Source organism: Hippoglossus hippoglossus, chromosome 4, assembly GCF_009819705.1.
Source record: "Hippoglossus hippoglossus isolate fHipHip1 chromosome 4, fHipHip1.pri, whole genome shotgun sequence".
Classification (NCBI taxonomy): domain Eukaryota; kingdom Metazoa; phylum Chordata; class Actinopteri; order Pleuronectiformes; family Pleuronectidae; genus Hippoglossus; species Hippoglossus hippoglossus.
The window spans coordinates 15058006-15081153 of NC_047154.1; the positions used below are offsets into that span (position 1 = coordinate 15058006).

Genomic DNA, 23148 nt, shown 5'->3' on the forward strand with positions numbered 1-23148 from the left:
CAGGTCAGTGAGAACCTGGAGATTTGAGCTCAGTCGAACAGAGAAACATCACCGAGGATGTATTTATGAAACTGTAGGAGCTAAAGAACAATAGGAGGTTGCTGAGTGAAAGCAAGTGTTCACTGCAGCAGTGGGGGAAGAGGTGAAGAGCAGGGTCACTGTGTAGCCGGGTGTGTAACTTGTGTTACTAACTATTGCTGTCTTAGAATGTCTTGAAAGTTCACAGCAACGTTGATCTTTAACCTTTTGGATATTGTTGAAATGACCTTGTCATTTGATCCTCTTGAACATTTGTGTGTTTGTGAGGTCATGGGGACCTTAACCTTTGATCCATTCATCCGTAATGGCGAAAGTGAATGTTTGTGCCGCATTTGAAAGAACTCCCTCAACACATTCCTGAGATAGCACAGTCACAAGACCAGAAACATCACCTTTGACCTTTGACCTTTGACCACCAAATCCAAACACTTCATCTCAAGCGTCCAAGTAAATGGAAGTTTGAGGAAATTCTCTCAAGACATTAGTGAGATACAGTGTTCAGACGGACGGACCACCCAAAAACATGCTGCCTCTGGTTGCAGCTGTCTCCAGCACAGAGACAAAAAAAATATTCAGTTTAGTTTGACTGGATATAAACAAACATGCTCAGTAACAAAATGAGAAGCTGTCTAGTATTAGCAATTTAAAACACGACTGTCAACATACACATATCACATAAACAATCATATATTCCAGCATGAGGATTTTAAAGTGTTACATAAACAGGTGCTCAGTTAACATACACAGTTTAATAAGATGGAGGAAGGGAAAGAAAATTAAATATTGAATTTGATGGAACATCCTTGTAAGAAGTCGTTTCTATGCAGCAAAAGAAAACAGTCGAGAGCAGCTTTTTGGAAGTTTTTGACTGTTCTCATTTAAAGCGTGTCGACCTTCATCCTGTGATCCTGACCATTTAATTCCTCACTGATTTGATGTGATCTGCGGTTTTCGGGAAATAACGGATCAAATAATGATCAAATGTAACATGCACCTGTGAATCCCTTGTGTGAAGGATTGTATTTTGAATCTCAGGCGAAAAAGGGACGACTGCCAGTGACAATATTAACTACATTACTACAAAGAGAGGCAGCACGCAAATATAGAGAACAGCTGATGCTGAAACATGCCAGTGTTGAATCATAGGCTAATTGATATTGAAAAAGTAATGAAATTAAGGGTTATAGAGTCATTAAAGAGTCATTTCCACTTTCACAACATTACAGCAGAATCACAGACACACTCTTTCATCAACTCAGGTAAAGAGATCTTGACAGAAAAAGAGACAGACACACACACACAAAAAGACAGACAGACACAAAGACAGACAGACACACACCCATCAGCTGTAAAGAATCAAAGCCTGATCTCAGTGTGTTTGCACAACTTTATTTTATGAGAGCCACATGCTAATGGATCATTAAGTTTAATCTGGTGATCTCACAACCACTCAGTGCCCCGTCCTTTCCAACAGCGCTTTGTTATCGAGCCAAAACTCTTGTCAATAGAGCTTTTCATTAATCCATCAACAATAGGGAACTTGAGGCAATCTTTTCTTACACACACACACACACACACACACACACACACACACACACACACACACACACACACACACACACACACACACACACACACACACACACACACACACACACACACACACACACACACACACACACACACACACACGATACACTCCTATAAAAGGCATCCAGACAAACACACACCAGATAATATCAGTAATACTTGAAGTGAAACCAAGGTCTACTTCTAAACTTCTAACAGGGTGTGACTGACTCGACCTGCCTTTACTTCTTTGTGGTCACCATGAGTTCATGTACGTGCGTGCGTGCGTGCGTGCGTGCGTGCGTGCGTGCGTGTGTGTGTGTTCAGGTGTATGACCTGTGGGTGTATCCATCTGCTTTGTTCATAATTACACAATGTGCAGCCAGAGAGTTGTCATGTTTTGAACAATAATAACTACACTCATCTACCTTTTGTTTCCTCTGCTGCTACAGAAAGAGTGATGTGATGATGATGATGATGATGATGATGAAAGACAAAAAGACCTTTGAAGAGGTGTGACTTACACTGGAAGTAGGCAAACTGAAGGTAGTCGTAGTGCAGGGGCAGGTAGTTCTCCATGGGCGAGAGGCGGCCTGGCCGAGTGGCGAGATCTCTGACGCACTCGTGTTCACAGTGCAGCACCTGAGTGAAGTGATCTGAAACAAAATAAAAAGAGTTGTGTTGAAAATTGATCATTGGTACATGTGTCTTGTGTCCTGTCAACCAGTTCTGGCTAAGGGGCTGTTTGTAGTTTAAAAATAAACACTGTTCTCTCCTCAAAATAGGAACGATGCTTTCATGTCGTCATGTTGTTGCTCATGTGGTGATAAATCCTGGTGTGTGTTGATCGTTCAGGGAGGACAGATTTCACTGGGTGCCACATATCCCTTCCTTATGTCAGGCCCTGTGAGGACCGGCAGCAGACTGGATGTTTGTGTGTTGTGAGCATGTATGTACAGTGAGGTCACTTTTGAGCAGCTGCAGCTCTACTTCTCCTCTCTCTCTCAAGACAACAGAGCTCTGGTCAATTTCAACTTCTCTCAGCAGAGCAGGGATCGGAGTTGTGTCAGGATAGCATCACGGAGAAATGTAAAGCTGTTTCTGGGTCAGTGGAGCCTGAACATGAAAATGTCACTCTGTGAAATCCTTATACACAAATAAACATCATAATCACAGTCGCCACTTTAGTGTAGCTGAGGAAAACAATCCTCTGATTGTAAGTAAAACAATGCTGGGCCAAAAGTAATTCCCCGTCTTTTCAGTGTTTTTGCAACTGTGCCGTACTGAGACAAAGCACACTTGTCAGCAATTAAGCTGCGGCTACTGCACACAACTGGTTTCCAGAGAGAGGCCTGACTTATGTCAACACGAGCCCCCTGGACCAAAGTTGCTGTGTAAGTGTAACCTCGTAATTATCATCTGGTGCTAAAGTGTTTCCCTGTGGATACGAGCATCTCTCCACATCAAAGGTGCAGGAAGACAGTTTAAAACCACAGACACCTACAGCGCTGACTCCATACCATGCTCCTAACATAATAAAATAACACACCAGTTAAAATGTGAGATTAGTGCTTGTTATATATGAAGAGAGAGAGAGAGAGTTATGAAAACTTTTATTACATAAAATTAAAATGCATTTAATGTCAAATAAAAATATCATTGTGTGAAAATGTCATTTTCAAGACTCAAGTCCTATTTGTTTTTGTTTGTATGTTATTTTGCAACATACTCTACACATATTTGTCTTTTTCTACTCTTATAAAAAGTAACTTCATGACTGCTTTATTTTTGTCCCATCTATAAGTGAGAGGACAGAAATTAAACATATGATACATATATGATGCAATCCAATGGAACACATCACTAATTATAACCTCAATTCTAAAACACATGCATAAAAGAAGAAGAAAAAAGCAACTGAACATTAAAGGCATCGTAAAAGCAAAGGTTGTGATTTGTTTCCTATTGCCTGCAGTTCTGTTCCTATTAAACTGAAAACTGAGTTTTAATTTACATGACATGATAATTTAGATGTCAGAAAGACAACTTTGAAAAACCTAGAAAATGAGCGAACACACACACACACACAGTGACAACAAAACTATGGTAGAACTAATTCCAGACTGGAGTTCTCAAAGCTTTTCTATTTGTATCTGGAACAACTTAATTCATGTCATTTGTAGTAAATGAAGGGAAAAAGCACTTCAGTTGCTTTCTTGCAGTGACGGAACGAGTCTAAGTGAGGTTACAAAGAGCCAAGGAGGAGAAGAGACACAAGTGGCAGTGACTCCTCTGGTGACTCATGGGATTTCGGCTGCTCTCAGGCTGCTTCCCTGGCTCTGACTCAGGATGTTTTCTTGGACTGTCGAGTATAGTAATGGAGCATGTCTACCGAATCCCACAGCTAACTGCACACAGCTCAGCTAATAGTTTTAAACAACAGAGGATACAACTCAACACATCGGCGCCAACTGGGGCTTGGCCAAACTTTCTTGGTGTTATTCCCTATTTTTTCATGATATGATTTATTTCTAAGAGACTGTGTAAAACAAATTAAGTTTCCGTACTGCATCTGCACTTAATGTTTTCTGGAGAGTTTGTTAAAACATGCAGTGTAAGTTCAGTACTCCCAAAGTAAATGGGTTTGGGCGGTGATATAGATCAGCTGGCAGTGGTACGTACCAAAAGTCATAGAAACTATCCATAGTGTTTGTATTGTCCGTGTTTGTCTCTTTACCAACCATTTCTTTGTGCCTGGTATCGGGGGTGCCCACGAGAGCGTGATGGGAATGAACTCACTGGCCAATCATAACACGTAACCAACCCTCACCCAAGTTCCTGCCGTGCCAGGCCGAGACTTGTACCAACGAATCTGCACTGAAGCTTTTAGTGTGAGTCGTTTATTTACACCTTTTTATCACCAGGAATTTCGAGGTCCGTGTTGACACATAAAACTCTGTATTTCAACGTATGGAGAGCCAGGAGAAGCTTGGCGACTGACATAAACAAATATTGAGCAAATCATCTGAAGCTTGACTGTGATGAACTGTTTATAATTCTTTTTTTGGTGGGCATCTCTGGGCTGCAACAAGCAGGAGGTGAGCAAAGTCCTTCCTGCTCATTTTGACACCACATCTCCATGAGTTGGTAAATTAGTGCCGGCTATTATCAGATCGTCAATTCCACGTTGACATGTTGATGAAGTTACATCCATATACGGCGTAAATGACCTATTTATGAAATAGATGATTACCCAACATATCATATCCAAATAAAAAGTAGTTACTGGATGTAACTCCAGTTCTATGAGTATGTGTGTAGCTCTGTAAAAGGCCTTATAGCGTTTTCATGGCCTTTCCTGGCAGGTATGTGTTCTCAGGAACCTTAGGCAGTGGGTGTCTATGCTGTGGGACTATAGGCTTGTGGGCTGGGCTCCAGCTGGAATAGCTCAGTCCCTAACAGCCTTCCACTTTGATGTAAAACATATTGCAAAGTCTTAAGTGACCCAGGGAAGGTGAATGAGCCCTATCGCTTACCAATTCCATATTTCAGATTCTATAGAAAAGACATGTTCTGTGCTGACTGACTTCTGTTTAATTCAAACTCTTGAGTTCTTACCTGATACGAGTTCATGGAGGCTGTAACGGTAGCGGAGGTGATCGTGGCCCTCAAACCTCTGTGGCCCTTGGCACAGGGCCCGACACTCCACGTCTGCTGTATAATACTCCACCAGAGCCTCCTCAAACAAAGTGATGGCGCCCTCGTAGTCACCACTGCCATACAACCTCACTGCTGCTGTGAATGACTGCTGCAGGTGGAGGAGAGGAGAAGAAGATGAGGAAACTGGGAATCATAATTTATGATCTTATTTATGACCTAGTTATCTTTTACTTTTGAGTAAGTAACAGTTTATTGTTCTTGAACACATTTAAAATACTGTGCATGAACCTATAACCACCTCATAAAAGCTTTTATAAATCCTCCAGCGCACATTAAGTCTTTTGTTTAGAATCAACAGGAGGACAGGAAACTGTTGCCAGAGAGGAAATGTATTGAATTTATTGTTTCCAGAGGATATTTGCACACCAGCTAACTGCAGTAACAAAATACAAAGAAGCTGAGTAAAAGCTGAAAGGTGCAGAGTTGTGAATTTATATTATATAGATTATTAATTTAAGTACAGTAGGTGTGAATATAGCTTAAAATCTCTTTAAGGTGGATTTGCACGGAGAGAGTATCAACTGTCCTCCTGAAGGGAGAAGCCCATACACAGAATGGAAAGAATGAGAGAAAGAGAAACAGAAGCAGACAAGGGATTCAAATCTCTTTAGCATTTAGGACTCCACCACATCCAGCACTAAAAGGCCTAAATGAGTTTCCAGTCATTAAACTGCATGGGCCATTAATTCTAAGGGTGGGGACATCTGCACGTTTACCCTTTAGGAAAGAATTGAAGTAGAAAAACACAGAAGCACTGGCAGAGACATTTTGGCAAAGGCTGACAAGAGATGGCTCAAATGGCAACAGGTTATTAACAAGAGGCCTGACGAAGAGAAAGCAAAGAAAAGAGAAGAAAGAGAGAAGTAAGGAAATGGGGAACTTGATGTATCCATATCAAAACTCACTAACTCATATTTTCTGGCTTACCTGGTGAGGCCGGGCCTCTCGGTCTACAAAGTGATCCTCCTCGACGCCCTGCAGGTCCTTGTACTGCTCCAGGTTCTGACCCATCTCCACGTGTTCTGGATTGGCCTGGAAGTAGGTGTGAGCGGCCGCTGCTGCTTTTTCAGGCAGCTTCAGCTACAGACACAGAGAGAGAGAGAGAGAGAGAGAGAGAGAGATGTGAATACTTTAGCTTGGTTTGCTTTACTCTCCAATGCAACATGAAAACTATGTTTCTCTCAGACGCAAATCGTTCATTACCAAGTAGGTTATGTTTTTATCTGTGTTTGTTTGTTTGTTAGCTGGATTAAGTATAAACGTTTTTTTTGACAAAATCAATGTTTAACTCTGAATCTTTATAAGTTTATCTTCTTTTGGACACAATCTGAATTATTTCTTTTAAGCCGTTACTGAAGGAAGATCAAATAATTTTGATTCCACCCGAAATGACTGATATTGCTGAATTTGGTTCATCAGGCCGGAGGAAAGAATGAGCAGCTTTACAGCGACAGACTGTTCACATGCACATCTCATCATTAGGGAGAGCTCTCATCATTACAGCTGATATGATAGATGAGGTCTCTGGGCCTAATGAGTGGTGGGAGTATTAGAATGAAGAAATCATAAGAATGCTTTCCACTTCCTGAGAAACACATCCATCACAGACACGAGAGAAAAGAGACATGTCGACTAGAACAGAAAATGTTTGACACTGATTCACTGCAGACCACATCCTGAGTGAACGACTTCAAGGTTAGAAAGATAAAAATCCAGCAGCTGTTGTTTCTCAGCAGCTGGAAAACTAACACAAACAGTTATAGAAGTACATTCTCATAAAATATGCATGTATAATATTCAATATAACAATACAGAATATGTTTGCAAGGATTTGTAATATAAAAAAAGGATAGTGCCTCATGTGTAACAAATTCCCAACACATTTTTCAATGTTTAAGGTTTTTACTTAATCAAAATACTATGGAATACTTCTCGACAAATGAGGGAAGAGATCCATCGCTTTGTAGTGAACTTACGCAAATATTTACTTAAAATATTAAAAGTCTACATGAAGATCTTTACATTTGTTTGAAAATAAGAGACAAAGTGCTCTGAAAGATTTCCTTCCATGAACTGCACTGTGCCAATTGTACTGAAGAGCACAGAAAACTCAACTCATATTTTTAACCATCTTCATGATTTACGAAAACATATTCCTACTAAAAAAATCATATTCAATCCAAGTGTCGTCTCTGACTGCAGCGCGCTCTCCCTCAGCTTCTACCTTTCCTTCATGGTTGCGATACTGACGCAGCACAGACGGCCTCCTACACTACAAAACCACCACAACCCGACACATCCCACTATACATCAAACATCCTCAGACATCAGTTCAAATATTGTCCCTCAACATCAAAAAGCAGGCGAACCACAACTCTCTGGTATCACACAACACACAGCACACGTGGATTCTTCCTCAGAGATGAAGATTCCAGATGTCTGCTGTGAGCTCGTGTCTCGTAGCTTTTTTTTTTACGATGCTCTTTAGTCCTCAAAGAAATGTTGTTCTGTAAGAGAGTGACAGTCAAAACATGCCTGGTTCCATTCAGATAAGATCCTATTGGTGGTGTACCCTCGACACGAACCTGAACTGACTCCCCCTCACCGCACACCACACAACAGTTTGCTCTTTTCTCTTTTCCCATTCGTTCTCAATACAAGATCCCGACTGATTTATCAGCCGCCCGATAAAAATGGCTGATATTAGCTTTTTTACAGACATATCAGTGTAAGTGTTTATGTCTGCGGATATAAAAACATATCTTACAGAATAAACAATGCAGAAACAAATGTGCATTTGTGTTTATATTTCATAAAAATGCTTATTTCTTAATTCAAGTTCAATATATTTTATGTATTGCTGTTTATATTAATAGTTCATTATAATTAAGTTCATGGCTAAGCTTTAAAAACATTTCGTTCAAAGCAGGAAAGAGAGCGATGAAGCAAGCAGGGCACAATGGAGGGTAAAAGGAGGATTGAGAGAGAGAATAAAAGACAGATAAAAAGAGGTAAAAGCAGAAACACAGTCCCTTCCCTCTTATGAAGGATTGAATATCTCAACCTTAACTCAGTCAGTTTCGATCTGCAGGTGCAAACCTAAAGCAGTTCAGAGTGTCCCAGCCTCTCTCCTGAGCCTGTCTGGCCTGGCTCCTCTGTTAAACCACTCAGCAATGAGTCACATGTGATGGGAATAACACTTGTTACGACAAAAACCTTTGTTCTCTTTGTAGTATTTTCAAGAGGATGAATTAGCAAAAACAAAATGTGGGAATTCCCACATTCATCTAAGTTTCCCATCCAGATATTTTATATGGGGGAGGCTCATTATTTCCACAAAGTCTGCACAATGCATCATAAAACAGAAACTGGACTGCTGTGATAAAGGAAGCAGAACTTCTTCCTCCCCACTCCTTTCTGGAGAATGACTCCCTGTGAGTCTCTTTCATGTGGTAACAGGGGAGGCAGGAGAGAAGAGTCCATGCAGCACATGGCCACACTTGGTTACACTATAAAAGGCCCAAGAGTGAGAGGAGGCGACAGGCACATTCCTGGTCCCATCACCTGGCTGAAGCCACTGGGACACACCCAGCATCAACCACCCACCAACCCCCAGGGGATGAAGAGAGCTACGGTCTAGTTTCTGATGATTTCATACGAGCTCCATGACATCACAAATGCCTCTGGGAGCTAGAGAACGGATTAAAATAGTTGAGTGGAGAATGACGCACCACGTCTAAACAACAGGAGGGTAAATATGTGTAATATACTCTTAGTCTTAAAAGGCAAAATTCCCTTTTGTTTTACACCTTTGATTCGTGTTTTGTTGTCGATATTCCTTAATAAATCTGGTTGTTTTGTGGCTTTCATATTCACATGGATGCCAGTCCAACCTTAAGGCCTTAGTCTCATATTTCAGATGCACCGATGATGGTCAATATTCAGCTTTCTGAAGCACACCAAGTTTAAATCAATCAAGTTTATTTAAACAGCACTTTTTATATGACAAGCATAGACTCAATGTGCTTGAGATAAAAAGATAAGATAAAATGTGACATGACTAAACTTGTCAGATGAAAATGTATAAAAACAAGTAAATTACAAAACATAAAAAATAAGTGAAAAAACTTTGACCACATGCTAATGAAAAGCTCAACTTGAATTAGTCAGCCATGTTCAAATGTCTTGAATGAGACAATCGTGCAGCATGAAATTAATCTCCTGATTAATCAATCAGCAGAATTATCAGGAAAACAAACTGCACACAACCAAATGTGAATGCACCAAGTAAAAAGCCATTAGCAAAAGGTCTTAGGAAAGATGTGCACATAAATCACCCACTAATGCAGACACAGTAAAACCTGGAATGCATTAGACTGATGAACTCCACCGAACCCAGTATTCCTCGATCCCTAAATAGCAATATCTTTATGAATTTCTTTAATGATAAAATTCTAACCATTAGAAATCAAATCAACCATCTCCTGCCCTCAATTGGCACTAATACCCCATCAAGAATAGAAAACTCAGAAACGGCCAAGAATCTTACCAATTATTTAGACAGCTTCTCTCTGATCAGCCTCGATCAGCTGACCAAAATAATCTCATCTTCTAAACCAACAACTTGTATCTCAGACCCCATTCCTACAAAATTACTTAAAGAAATTCTGCCCCTAATTGACAGTTCATTACTGAACACAATACATCTGTCATTATCATCAGGATATGTACCACAGTCTTTTAAAATAGCTGTAATCAAACCCCTCCTCAAAAAACCCACCTTAGACCCAGAGGTTTTAGCCAATTATCGTCTGATATCTAATCTCCCCTTCCTGTCTAAAATCCTAGAAAAAGTTGTAGCCAATCAGCTGTGTGAGTTTCTCCAGGAAAATAATATATATGAAGACTTTCAGTCAGGGTTTAGAGCCAATCACAGCACAGAGACAGCCTTGGCAAAAGTCACTAATGATCTTCTAATAGCTTCAGATCAGGGGTTTGTGTCTGTCCTCGTTCTGTTAGATCTTAGTGCAGCATTTGACACAATTGACCATAATATTTTATTACAGAGACTAGAACAGTTAATTAGCATTAAAGGAACCGCCCTAAAATGGTTTAAATCCTATTTTTCAGACCGCTCCCAATTCGTGCAAATTAATGATGAGTCATCTGTGCGCACCAAAGTTAACCATGGTGTTCCACAAGGCTCTGTGCTCGGCCCAATTTTATTCTCATTATATATGCTTCCACTTGGAAACATTATCAGGACACACTCGGTAAATTTCCACTGCTATGCGGATGACACCCAGTTATACTTGTCAATAAAACCTGAACAAAGTAATCAAATAACTAAACTCCAAGCATGTCTCAAGGACATAAAAACCTGGATGACCCGCAATTTTCTCTTATTAAACTCAGATAAAACAGAGGTTCTAATACTTGGCCCTAAACACCTTAGAGATGCATTATCTAGCGATATAGCTGCGCTAGACGACATTGCCCTTGCTTCCAATGAAACAGTCAGGAACTTGGGAGTGATCTTCGATCCTGATTTATCCTTTAATTCTCACTTAAAACAAATTTCTAGGACAGCCTTTTTTCACTTGCGTAATATCTCCAAAATCAGACATGTCCTTTCTCAAAAGGATGCAGAAAAACTAATCCATGCCTTTGTTACATCCAGACTGGATTATTGTAATTCCTTATTATCAGGCTCCAGCAGTAAGTCGTTAAAGACTCTGCAGCTTGTCCAAAATGCCGCAGCACGTGTCCTGACAAGAACCAAGAAAAGAGAGCACATTTCTCCAGTATTAGCTTCGCTACACTGGCTTCCGGTTAAATCTAGAATAGAATTTAAAATTCTCCTCCTCACCTTCAAGGCCCTTAACAATATGGCACCATTATATCTTAAAGAGCTGTTAGTACCTTATCAACCCACTAGAGCACTGCGCTCCCAGAATTCAGGCTTACTTGTCGTCCCTAAAGTCTCTAAAAGTAGAGTAGGAGCCAGAGCTTTCAGCTATCAAGCTCCTCTCCTGTGGAATCATCTCCCACTTTCAGTTCGGGAGGCAGACACCATCTGTACGTTTAAGAGTAGGCTTAAAACCTTCCTTTTTGATAAAACTTATAGTTAGAGCTGGTCCAGGCTTGTCCTAGACCTGCTCTTAGTTAGGCTGCTATAGGTTTAGAAGGTCGGGGGACACATGACACACGGAGCTTCTCTTTCCAGCTTCTCCTTCCTCTTCTCAATCTTTATCACATCAAAGTAATTCATATCCCATCAATACATGTTACTGACTTGACTTCTTCCCCGGAGTCCCTTTGCCTTATTGTCCGCAGACCCAGGGCCGCGGCTGTGGCCACATCATGGATTAGGATCTGTGGATCACGTATCAGAGGTCGTAATGGTGGATCCAGTATGGCGGATTCTGCATCGTGCTGGCTGATCGTGATAACAAAGGCAGATCCTTTATCGTGTTGGCATCAGATACTGGTAGTGGACCACGACCGAGGTGGCAGCTGATGATGGATCCTAATGGCGGCAGTGGACAATAACTGTGGACTATAGTGGCATCCGATCTTGATGGTGGATCCTGATCTTGCTGGCTGCTGACCACAGACTGTGATTGCAGCAGGACTGCTCGATACATAGTATTTCCCCTCAGACACTTGACCATTAATGACATTAATCCACCAATTCACTGACCTTCAGTTATACTTCAAAATGTTTACCCTAATCAATGCTGCTAAAACCTTTATCTTGATGTTCTCCTTTACACTTGACATCCATTGCACTTCTGTCCGTCCTGGGAGAGGGATCCCTCACATGTGGCTCTCTCTAAGGTTTCTACGTTCTTTTTTCCCTGTTAAAAGGGTTTTTAAGTAGTTTTTCCTTACTCTTGTTGAGGGTTAAGGGCAGAGGATGTCACACCATGTTAAAGCCCTATGAGACAAATTGTGATTTGTGAATATGGGCTATACAAATAAAATTTGATTGATTGATTGATTGATTGAACTCAGTGATTGTGTATCTGAGGGTGGATTTTTTTTCTCCTCTAACTGATGTTGCAACAGCCAGCACACAACTCCGCTCCGTCATGTCTCCTCTGCTGCTGCTGCATTCCTCACAAAGTCTCCCCCTCATCATTCAGGGAGAAAAATCCTCTTAACACAGCTATTGTCCACATGGCTTTACTGGATCTGATAGTCATCTGTTGATAGTGTATGTTTTGTCCTGACTAAACAGCAAAGATCGCACAGGCTGAGGAGGAAGGAGGTGAAGGGGAAGTTATTCTGCAGTCTGCTCTCACCTGCCTCCCCCTCCAGCCCCGGCTACCCTCAGTCCCTCGGGGACAGCCCGGCTCAGTTCAGAGGATCAGCTGGAGGAAGGGGGAGGGAAATAACTCCAGTTCACCACACCAGCACAAGCAGCTGTGGTCAGCCTCTGCCAGATCTATTGTCCTGAGACGAGAAACCCACAACGCAGGGAAGCCTTGAGCACAGGAGACTCCCTGTGTTCCTCCTCCTTCATCGTGGGGATTCATGTAATGATGTGTGAGAATAATTATCATATGTTCAGGAACAGTCGAGTCAGAAGCAAAAGACAAATCTAGTGTCTGGTTCAGGCAATGACCAGATGAGCATTTTAGCTCTGCATCAGTAATAACCATCGTCTGGACATGTGCATGACAGTGTGAACAGGAAGCAGATTGTCTGCAGTTGGTTAAGTTGCTGAAAAATACCACAAATGAGGAAAAGTGATTGCTAAAGTAAAACAAGGGATTTTGTTGCTCGGTTGCTATGAGGAGGTGGAACTGTTAAAGGACAATTCAGGTATTTTTCAACCTAGGCCCTATGCCAACAAATGTGGGTGTGTAAATGAATGTCCAGCCTCCATCAGCAGCAGTGGAAATAATTCAATCTCATGGGGCAACTGCAACAGTCGACAAAATATCCACTTAATATAAAGGCAAAAACTTTTCTTACGAATCTTTGCTTATTGTCTGGCAACGTTACACATTAATAGCTTAACGTGAAGTCTCGCTCTCAATTATCCTGCGACAGCATTGTTGTAGTGTCCAAGGCATCGTCTGTGGACACATCAAACCACCAGTATCGTGCATCTACAGGTCCCAAGGTGTTAGAACTGGTTGTAATTTGTTATCCATGTTGGATTCACTGTGATGTTAGTTTAAAAGACCCAATCAAGAAGGCAAAGGGGGGTGTCACTGTTTCCAAACAGGGCCCTGCACCAGCAAAAAGTATGTGTTCTAAACTAGAAATAATGGATTTACAGCAGCCGAGCTCACACACACAAGAACATAACTGTTACTTTATGGAGACAGATAATGCAACCTGGAGGATTTCTGAGTGTCTGACTACTCCATCAACTTGTCAAAAACAACAACTTGGAGATTCTGAATTAAAAACACATGCTCATAAATCAAGGTGAGCTGAGTGCAAGGTTAAAACACCACCTCAGCAGGAATCCATCATGGCCTTGAAGGGTGTTTGCCATTACAGTGAATGTTGTAATGGAAAACAATTCAGCCCAGAAACAACCATGCATGGGTAAATCAAAATGACTTCCCTCCTGTGTGTAAGGAGAAAAACAGGATGATAAGAAAGTAAGTTATTTTCCAAGAAACTTCTGAAATGCTACAGCCGTTCAATCATTAGCCACGGTGTTCCTCTGTGGGAGCAGGTGGCGTACATAGATAGTTTATAAAACTGAATGTTGCAGCATCAATATATTGTGATGGAGCAGATTTTCTGAAAAATCTATGGATAAATAATTTGTGGTTAAAAAACACAGACAGAAATACAAATAAAACACCTGTCGAATTAAGGTAGTAATTTAAATTATTTAAAAATCATGTAATAATACAGTCAATCAGTCACCATGAAATAACACATATCAAAGGAAGAGCTACAAATCTATACTATCAACATATTGCTCAACACAATATTTCTCTATCGTTTTCCTTTTTCCTGGGAAACTGAATTGTGGGACTGTTTTCATACAGTTTTTTTTTTTTATCATAAAGTTTAACCACAGTGTAAACCTCTGAAATCTGAGCTACCGGGATCGGCCCCTAAATGACTGCGCCAGATTATATTTGTTATGTCCCTGTTCAAATTGCTCTAAAATAAAAAACAGAATAGTTCGAGCACGTCTTCTTTTTGCAGCAGAAAGCAAAGACCTGTCTTCCACCTCATGACATTGTAGGCTCATGATGACGTCATTTCGTTTTGTTATGTGAGCTGCAAAATGTGCTGATAACGCACGTTGGCACCAGAGATAGGAGGGAGAGGGACAGAGAAAAATCTCAAATAAAAATTTTACATATTTCAAACAACTTATAGAGTGTTTGGATCAATTATATTTAATGTTTGTTGTATTGACTTGGGTTGATGTTAAAGATTTTAGAGATATGAAACACTTGAAGATGCCAATGTGGCACTGGCGTAGTTTCGAGGGTTAGGTAACTGTTGGAAAGCTTCTGTTTTAAATAATGCTTTGTGTTTGTAAGTCACTCCTACACACAAACAGAGAAGAACGTCTACACAACAGAAACACTTCATCTAAACTCTGACGTTAAATGTTGACATGAAACACGACAGGATTAAAAATCACAGCAACGCAAAAACTTTGCCATGAAAAGCAAAGCTTCATCCAGAAGTGCACGTCTTGCACCAGATGAGGACATTTTCCCCCCACATGAATTTCACAACCGCACCTGCAGAGATGAAAAACACTAGCACTCAGTCCGAGCCCTCGGTTTGCCCTCCTCGCTAAAGAGCAACCTGTGTCTGAGCTGCTGGACCGCCGTGCCACGCTCTTGATGTGGGTACAGAGTGGTGCCAAGCCAAATCTACATTTGCATGCCTTTCTCCTCCGGGCCTCCTGCCTGATTCACAGGTATGTTAATGGGGCTGGTCTGGCGCCACAGATGCAGAGATGATGTTTGTGACAAAAAGCATTGAAAGTACCTCAGTGCTACTAACAGGCCCGCTGAGTCGTATACAGACAACTTACCACCCAAAATATGACTGTAGAGCTGGCAACAAGTGGTCAAACCTGGCAACCGCAGGGCTGAATACTGAAGAGACGAGCTGTTTGAAGGCGTTTCTACAATTCTCAAGAGGATAGGAAAGTCGAGCGAAGTAGACAGAGGGTAGTGTTCAGGTGTTGGTCCAAGAGGTGCTGCAGTTCAACACGTCCACATGTGGAGGAGTACAAGAGACAGACAAGACAGACAAGAGAGAAGCACATAGAGCTCTCTCCTTAAAATCCTGTCCTAATGTCATAAAATGCTGTGCTGTGTTTTGAACTCTAATAATCCTTGGACCCGCACCATTCCTGCTATTTTCAGACTGAACTCCAGTGATAATTGTTTATAAAAAGGTATATTTTTAGCAGTGGTCAAAAATACCATTTAACCGGCTAGTACCTGAGCAACCTTTCCTGAAAATGTGCATGAAAGTGCTCACGATTTTCAGGTTTTCCTTTTCTTCATATATAGCTCATACTGCTTTGTTTGGGCATGTAAAAGGTCTGTTAAGTGAAAAAGGTCAGTCTGCAGTAATGGGAGTCCTTCTCTCCCGCACACAACTTTGCCCCTGAAGAGGCTGAAATGTTTGCATTCCTGGCTTTTTTAAAAATTCATCACCAAGTAACATAACTTTGGCTCAAATCAGTACAGCAGACCCAACGCCATTGTTTCCAAGGCTACAGCACAGCTGATCCGAAAGCCTCCAAGCAAGGGGCGTGACATTTCAGGCAAGCTCTTAGTGGCTGACCATTCACAAAAGAGTGGGCCAGCTGACCAATGAGTGGAGACTGAACTTTGTTGGAGACTGGACAGAGGCAGAGGGTGAAAAGAGGAGCTGTAGCAAAATATGGTACAAGACAAATCATGAATATTTTCAGTCAAACTACTGCAGCGCCTGTGTCTCTTTGGAACGGGCTGTTTGCTCTGCCTGTGGTTATGCTGGCTGCAGCTGTCTTTATGAAACTGTAGAAGAGACCTGCAGTAATTGAGCCGTGGTGAGTAAAGTCCAGCTGCAGGACTCAGTCCACAGAACCCTGAAGCTGCATCACCGCTGCGGCACAAAGAGCTGTTCATCTGTTTATTCAAAGTTCAGTGAAGCTGGACTGGAAGATCAGTTGTCCTTGCCGTTGCCATGAAGGCGTCACTTAAATTGGCTGCGATAGAGCACTAGTCGCCTGTTTATTAAAATTGTTTTATTATTAAATGTATCACGTGTCCAAATCGTACCAAGTTCAACACTGCATTTTCTTAGGCCCTTGATAAAACACATGCCAAGTGCAAAGACGATAAAATGAACGATTCTGGAGAAAGGCGTTCCACACACAGACACACAGACAGAGATTTCTGGAATTACGAGAATAGAGGAACCTGTAAAAGGCCCAAATATGGACAATGTAAATCATTGCAGGCTACCTACAGTGCTGTTCGGCGCACTGCCAGTTTACATTGAGTTTATTCCAGCAGGAACATCTGCAAGCGTGTGAACAGTGTCCACACACAGCCAATAATGGTTTGAGGCCTGTGAAGGAGAGAAGTGTCTGCGTCTAAAGGTCAGCGTGATACGGTTGTTTAGGAATGTGATGTCACATCAACACGAACCTGCCCATTACAGCAGGAGATGCTGAGGCGTTGTGTTTACATGTCACCAGACATCAACAACCAGATGATTTGGATGCCGTCTATAATAACAAAAAAAAGTTCAACTACACTTGAGCCCTTGAAAAAAAGCGGATAGAAGAAAGTAAAGCTCATCCATAAAGTGCATGGAACACTCCTCTGTTTTAAAAAGTAGACGGACAATGTTCAACTGCCAAGAGCTGTGAACAGGTTACTCCTAAGACTGTGGACCTATAAACACAAACACACTTTCCTACACGGCTGGGACCAAACCATTCCAGCCAACTGTCTGAGGAGCACTAGTCTGTACTTACCGACACCAGGCTGTGTTTTAAATGGGAAGAATATTTACTCCTCTGTAAACAAAGGAGTCATTTTTCAGACCAAACCCAGAGAAGGTTTACTGTCACTAAACCAACATTTGTGTCACTAGGTGGAGGGTTTGAAGCATATTGCTCTCGACATATTTATCCAGCAGGCAAACGACATGATATCCGTCTTCGGTTCGGCAGCAAACTTTGAGTGTAGATGTGTTGAAGGAAAACCAGGCAAAGACAAACATTTAAACAGTTAAAACCCAACATGAGGTGAAAAGAATGGAAAGAAAGGAAATGAACAGATCCAAAAGAAATGTATTCAGCCAACTTTAGTTTGAGTCATTTTATAAATAAGAATTCTCAAACATTTGGTTGTCAAATGTGAATATTGTCTGCTCTTCATGTTATAACATCATAATAAAGTCAAGGGGTTTTGGACTGTTGGTCGCATCACATAATGATTTCAACTTTTCATTGCGTTCTTAAAGATCTAAAGATCAAACAATTAATCAGGTCTTTGACACGTTAATCATGTGAAGAGATTTTTATGAAAACAGTATTTGTTATTCCTGGCATTGATGTATCAAATATATTTTGAAAAAGGTTTTGAATAGAGAGAGGAAATGCACAGTAGACTTCAGTAGGGTCCATTCAATTAACAAGATTCAAGGTTGAGAAAACATGTGTCGCTTTAAGAGGCTGGCACTTGGAATCAAGCATCTTGGAAAGAGGATCGAGAAAATTTCACAATACTTGGGAATCATTAATGAAGTGGGATTCATTGGTATTAAACACGCTTTGTGAAGAACGCTGCATACACCCTGACTGTTTATCAGAGCTCCTTGTTGCCGGTGCTGAGTGAAGGTCCTGGCTCCGATGCCTGGCATGAATATTTTTGACTAAATGGCTGATTAGCTCCCTGTGAAGCGAGCGACCCACTTCCCTCCACCCAGTATTGTTTCTAAGTCTCGCAGGGAGCACTTTGACTGATGATTCAAGAAGCTTCAGAAATTCCAAGAAGTCTGGAAAACCACTTTCAATGCTTACACTGAAAGACCCCCCAAGATGTAGACCCTTATCCAATCGGAGTGAAGTAGGACTTGACAGGATGGAGATAAAACATTTGATTGGACAGACATACTTGCACATGTGTCAACACGCACACATTCAAACAGGAAAATATGCAGAGGTGAAGGAGCTTATGATGTATGTGTGGCGCTTAATTGGACAGGAAAAAAAAAATCACGACCTCTACAAATTTACCTCTCCATCATGCAGCCTTAAATCTTTCATCTCGTTAAGTCGACAACTTTGATGGACAAAAAACTGCTTCAGCACATGCTTACTGTACACACCGGCCACATAATGTCTTTACTGTACACTGAGGGTATGAATAAGTTGCTTGATATTCTCGGCTAAATGAACCCGACAAGGGTTTGTTTTTGCGCCGCTGCAAAATCAAATAACACTTTCACACTAGATCTGGACAGAAACTTGTGCCATGCTTGTCAGGAAACCAGCCGGCCGGTCAAAGTGTACATTACATGCAGTACGGCTAATGTGTTAAGCACATGCAGGGGGGGGCAGCGTTTCCTCTTAGTGATGTCATGGGTAAACGCTGTCTACCTTGATGTCCTCCCTTCCTCCCTCCATCCCACCCCCGTCTTCCTCTCATCTGTGCAGCCCCGCTGACAGCTTAGCACAGGGGCTTCTTTCTGCCTGTCCTCGCCCCACCCCGGGCCAGAGTATGCACCTCCTATAAGGTCATGTCGAAGGAATGTCTGAAAAAGCCTCAAAACAGTCGCTGCTAAAAAGCCTCTTTCATTACCACCGTGAAGTCACGGGAGGCATGACGATCCGGGGAAAAGCTGACCCTCCAGTTCCCTCCTTCATCTGGCCTCCATCCCTCAGCTTTCCTAAAAATCCCTACATCAAAAACATAACAGAGGTGGAATCAGAATGCCACCGTGCAGAGGAGCGAACCATGACTCTGGCTTTGTGCTGCATGGTCGACCGGTGTGTTTTAAAACTGCTGGCTTTGATTAGGGGGAGAGAGGAGTGAACATACTTGACCGCAGCGGCATGAGCTCGCTGCGAGTCCAGAATGTGGAGCAGAAGCTCACGATCCAGAACCCATTACTTATCCAAACACAGTTCATGTCCATTAGGAGCTAATCTGGGTGGCTGTACATCTGAAGCAGTGTCTGCCCTGCCGCTGACATCATTTGGCCGTAGAGGGAAATGACTGCTTCCATTATCCTCTCCAGTGTCAGTCCAGGTACATTTTGTGAGGGTTAACACTGAGAGACTACTCAACCTTTGCCTCCCAGCTATCTTGCGGCCACCCGGCACCCCCATTGGCTACTGTATCCTAAGTCAACCATCACACCCTTTCCCGTGTCTGATCTCGCTTCCTGGGCAGTTTCAGGACACACAAGGGCCTGCTTTGTGTGGAGACCTCGAAAACACAAGGTGTGTACGGTTTAAGTAGAGCAGACGGGGTGGAAAATCACCTATAATGTCTTCCTCCTCCTCCTTCCAACACTTTCTCTCACATTCCCTCTTGCCTCAAATACACACAGACACACGTTTACTTTTCGCTGAGGAACTTCTAAAAACAGGCCTGGTCAGCCCACAACTTATTTTTATACTACTATCCTCTGATCCCACACTCCAACACTTTCCACTCACATAAAGGCACCTTTTTCGAAGATGGAAAAACACACTGGTCACAAACACACCTGAAATGTGGCTCACAGTTGTGTTTTGTCTCTGTTGCCTTTTGTTTGTGGAGGTGGTGTGTGTATTGAATTATAAGTGTATAATAAAATAAGCGGCTATAGGCATGATGTTAAACGTGGATAAACCTGCTAAAAAAGGCGATAGACTCCTTTCCCATTGCCAGAAGAGGAGTTTTTCCCCCGTGCGTCATATTCAACGCACCGGGAGGGATGGTTGATTGAATCCATTCCCATTGCAGACAAGAATCTGATGTTAATTGCCGTTAGTGTCTTTTTTGACCAGTGCAAAAGGGGCTATAGCAGCATTCAGGCTTTCCTCAGTGACCTCTGCTTTCCTTTCAACTGTGGTTTGCTACATGTGAAGCATCACTTCAGTTCAACCCTCGTCATGAAAGCATTTTCCCATAATGTTGAACTTTTCCTTGAGCACCATGGAGAAAAAAAAGCTCAAAAGTCCCAACAATCTCAGAGGAGATGACACGAAACCAACCACTTCAGAAATGTTGGAGACCTTTCCCCCATAAAGCTCCAGAGACTGGGGGATTTTCCCATCTGAGAGTTACGTTACGAGGAAAAGCACATTCAAAGGAAACGTTTACGGGTACGCCACTCACAGACAGGGGTCAGGGGTCGCCCTTTCACACGAGCATGGCCACTTTTCCACTGCGGCTGCAAAGACAGATCAGGCAGGAAAAAAAAATAAGACAAGGCGTGCGTGATGTGGTGTTTAAGTGTTAAATCTAAAGTATACAAATGTTTCGCTCACACACAAGGTCTTCAGGAGAAGCATAAACTGTGCGTGTGTGCGTGCGTGTATGTGTATGTGCGTAGCAGTGAGCCTGGGCAGACAATGCAAGCATTCATCCAGCCACTTGGTTCTCAGCCTTTATAGGCCTCTCTGTACCCCAGAGAAATATTAAATATATTTGTTCAGTGTGAAATTAATCTGGTGTTGCATTGAGCAGACAAAGGGTGTCGCTACATGAAGCCTGAAACAGTCAATTTCAACTGGTGAGAGACGGAAACGCATCTAAGGACCAGTGATGGGTGTTAAGTTCATTAAATTTTAATAGGGGAGTTGATGGATGCCATTAAATGTTGAAAATTTGGAAACAACGACAAGGAAGCAGGACCTAGAGAGCAACTTCCCATGTCAGTGAAGAATGTTAATCAGTCAGCTGTCAAGACAGAAAGATCATCCTTCCCCCCCAGGATTAGTGTATGTAAGGTTCAAGTGCCCTGAAGGAGTATTCCCTGCTTCAAGCTTCAGCCCCTCTGATGAGGTAATGGATCCACTTTTTTTTGTGTGGGGGCCTAAATCAAACAATGACAGAGCAGTTCTGTTCACCGTTTCATCACAAAGTCAGTTCATCAATCAAGCCGCCGCCGCCCCCTGAGCACCACAACCTCCCCAGGCGTACTTCAGACAGTTGCATGGAAAAGGACGACAAATGGCCAGGAAAGTAGGCAAAAAAAGGGGAGTCTGCGTGATTTAAGGATTACCTCAAGGAGAGAGGAATGCAATCCCTTCAGTCTCTTCCCTAAAGCTGCTGGTGGTATGGGAGCTGAAACTAAGCTATCCACAGCCAAGCATGACGGAGCAAATGATAACCACGAGAGACCAGGAGTCCATTATATATAGCTTGTAATGCGTCCATTGGCTGCAAAATAAACCTCATCTCCTTTTACACTGAACAGGTTGGATGGAGTAGAACTAAGACTCATTTATTCTCAACATTAGAAGTAGAAACAGACAGAACTGCTGTTCACACTGTCTTTCGTCCTCTGAAATCTTAGACAGATACGGATGAAACTGACGAAACGTTGCCAACATCCTTTATCAGACGTTATTTGCTCCAAAGCTATAGCAGAGACGGGCAAAGCCACAGGTAAAGCAGATATGATGCAATTAAAAGGAAACGCAAATGAAACCTTGAATGAAATTGGGGATTGCTCTGGGTTTAAACATGGTTGGAAACATTATGGATAATGCAAGTAGGCAAGTCAACAAAATATATGACATAGGTCTAGTCGTTTTTTAGACTTACATATCATATCTTTAAAATATCTTTTCAGTGTCTCCCATAGAGATATAAATGATACATGAAGGATGCAACTGGAGTCAGGATATCCTCCCTCTGGGGTCAAACAGTTAGATTCTATGGGTGGAGAAGGCAGTGTGTGTGTGTGTGTGTGTGTGTGTGTGTGTGTGTGTGTGTGTGTGTGTGTGTGTGTGTGTGTTAAACTTTTTATTTCCTTCTCTCTTTCATATTTTTTTATTTATTTGAGGAGAGTAGGGGAATCTGAGGATAGAGGATCCGGCCAGACGAGAGTTGAATCATGCACCACTGACTGTCTGCAGGTCATTTCAGCTGTTCTCTGTTGAGAAGGATGGCATCTCTCGACAGCTGAGATTATTTAGCTTGTTTTTTGAATTACATGGAAAATCGAACAGTTTATTTAAGATAGGCCTCCAATGCCTTCTCAGAAATCGGACACAATAGTGGGAGGCCGTCTGTGTTGTATTATTTAATAACTCAAGGAAAAACTGGAACAAAAAAAACCAAAACATACAGAACAGTGTCAAATTAATAGAGAAATATTTGAAGGTGTATTAATCAGTGTGTAATAAATTCAGAGGGGCCATTTAAGAACGAAAAGCTTAAAATAAGAATAAAATGTTGGGTGTAAATTGTACTGACAGGCTGGAACCATTATTGTAGATGTAAGAAATTCTTGACATAGCTGGAAGCCAAACAAACAACTGAGGATTGATTGAGGTTAGAACTGAAAATGTTCTCTCACTCTCACTCACACACACTCTCTCACACACTCTCACACACTCTCACACACTCTCTCTCTCACTCACACACTCACACTCACACTTACTTTTATGTTCACCCACTAGGAGATCTTGGCTCAGGCTGCAACACATTCGACTGGCAACAATAACTCAAATTTATTGTAAGAGCCTTATAACACTCAAAACACACTACGTATGTAATGAGACGAAACAGAGAGCAAATAAATATCCAGTGGAAGTGTGGAAAGCATCAAACACTAAAGGTACATCTCTCTGCAGGCGTCTACAGA

At 41.9% G+C, this 23148-nt stretch overlaps 1 protein-coding gene across 1 annotated transcript in view; it reads right to left on the bottom strand.

Moving 5' to 3' along the window:
- p3h2 (prolyl 3-hydroxylase 2) overlaps window positions 1-23148 on the bottom strand; it is a 62679-nt gene that overhangs the window by 8818 nt on the left and 30713 nt on the right. The window contains exons 2-4 of the mRNA XM_034582584.1: window positions 6256-6408; window positions 5227-5416; window positions 2133-2264 (exon numbers count right to left, since the gene is read on the bottom strand). Of these exons, the coding sequence (XP_034438475.1) occupies window positions 2133-2264; window positions 5227-5416; window positions 6256-6408 (475 nt within the window). The remainder of the gene's footprint in view (window positions 1-2132; window positions 2265-5226; window positions 5417-6255; window positions 6409-23148) is intronic.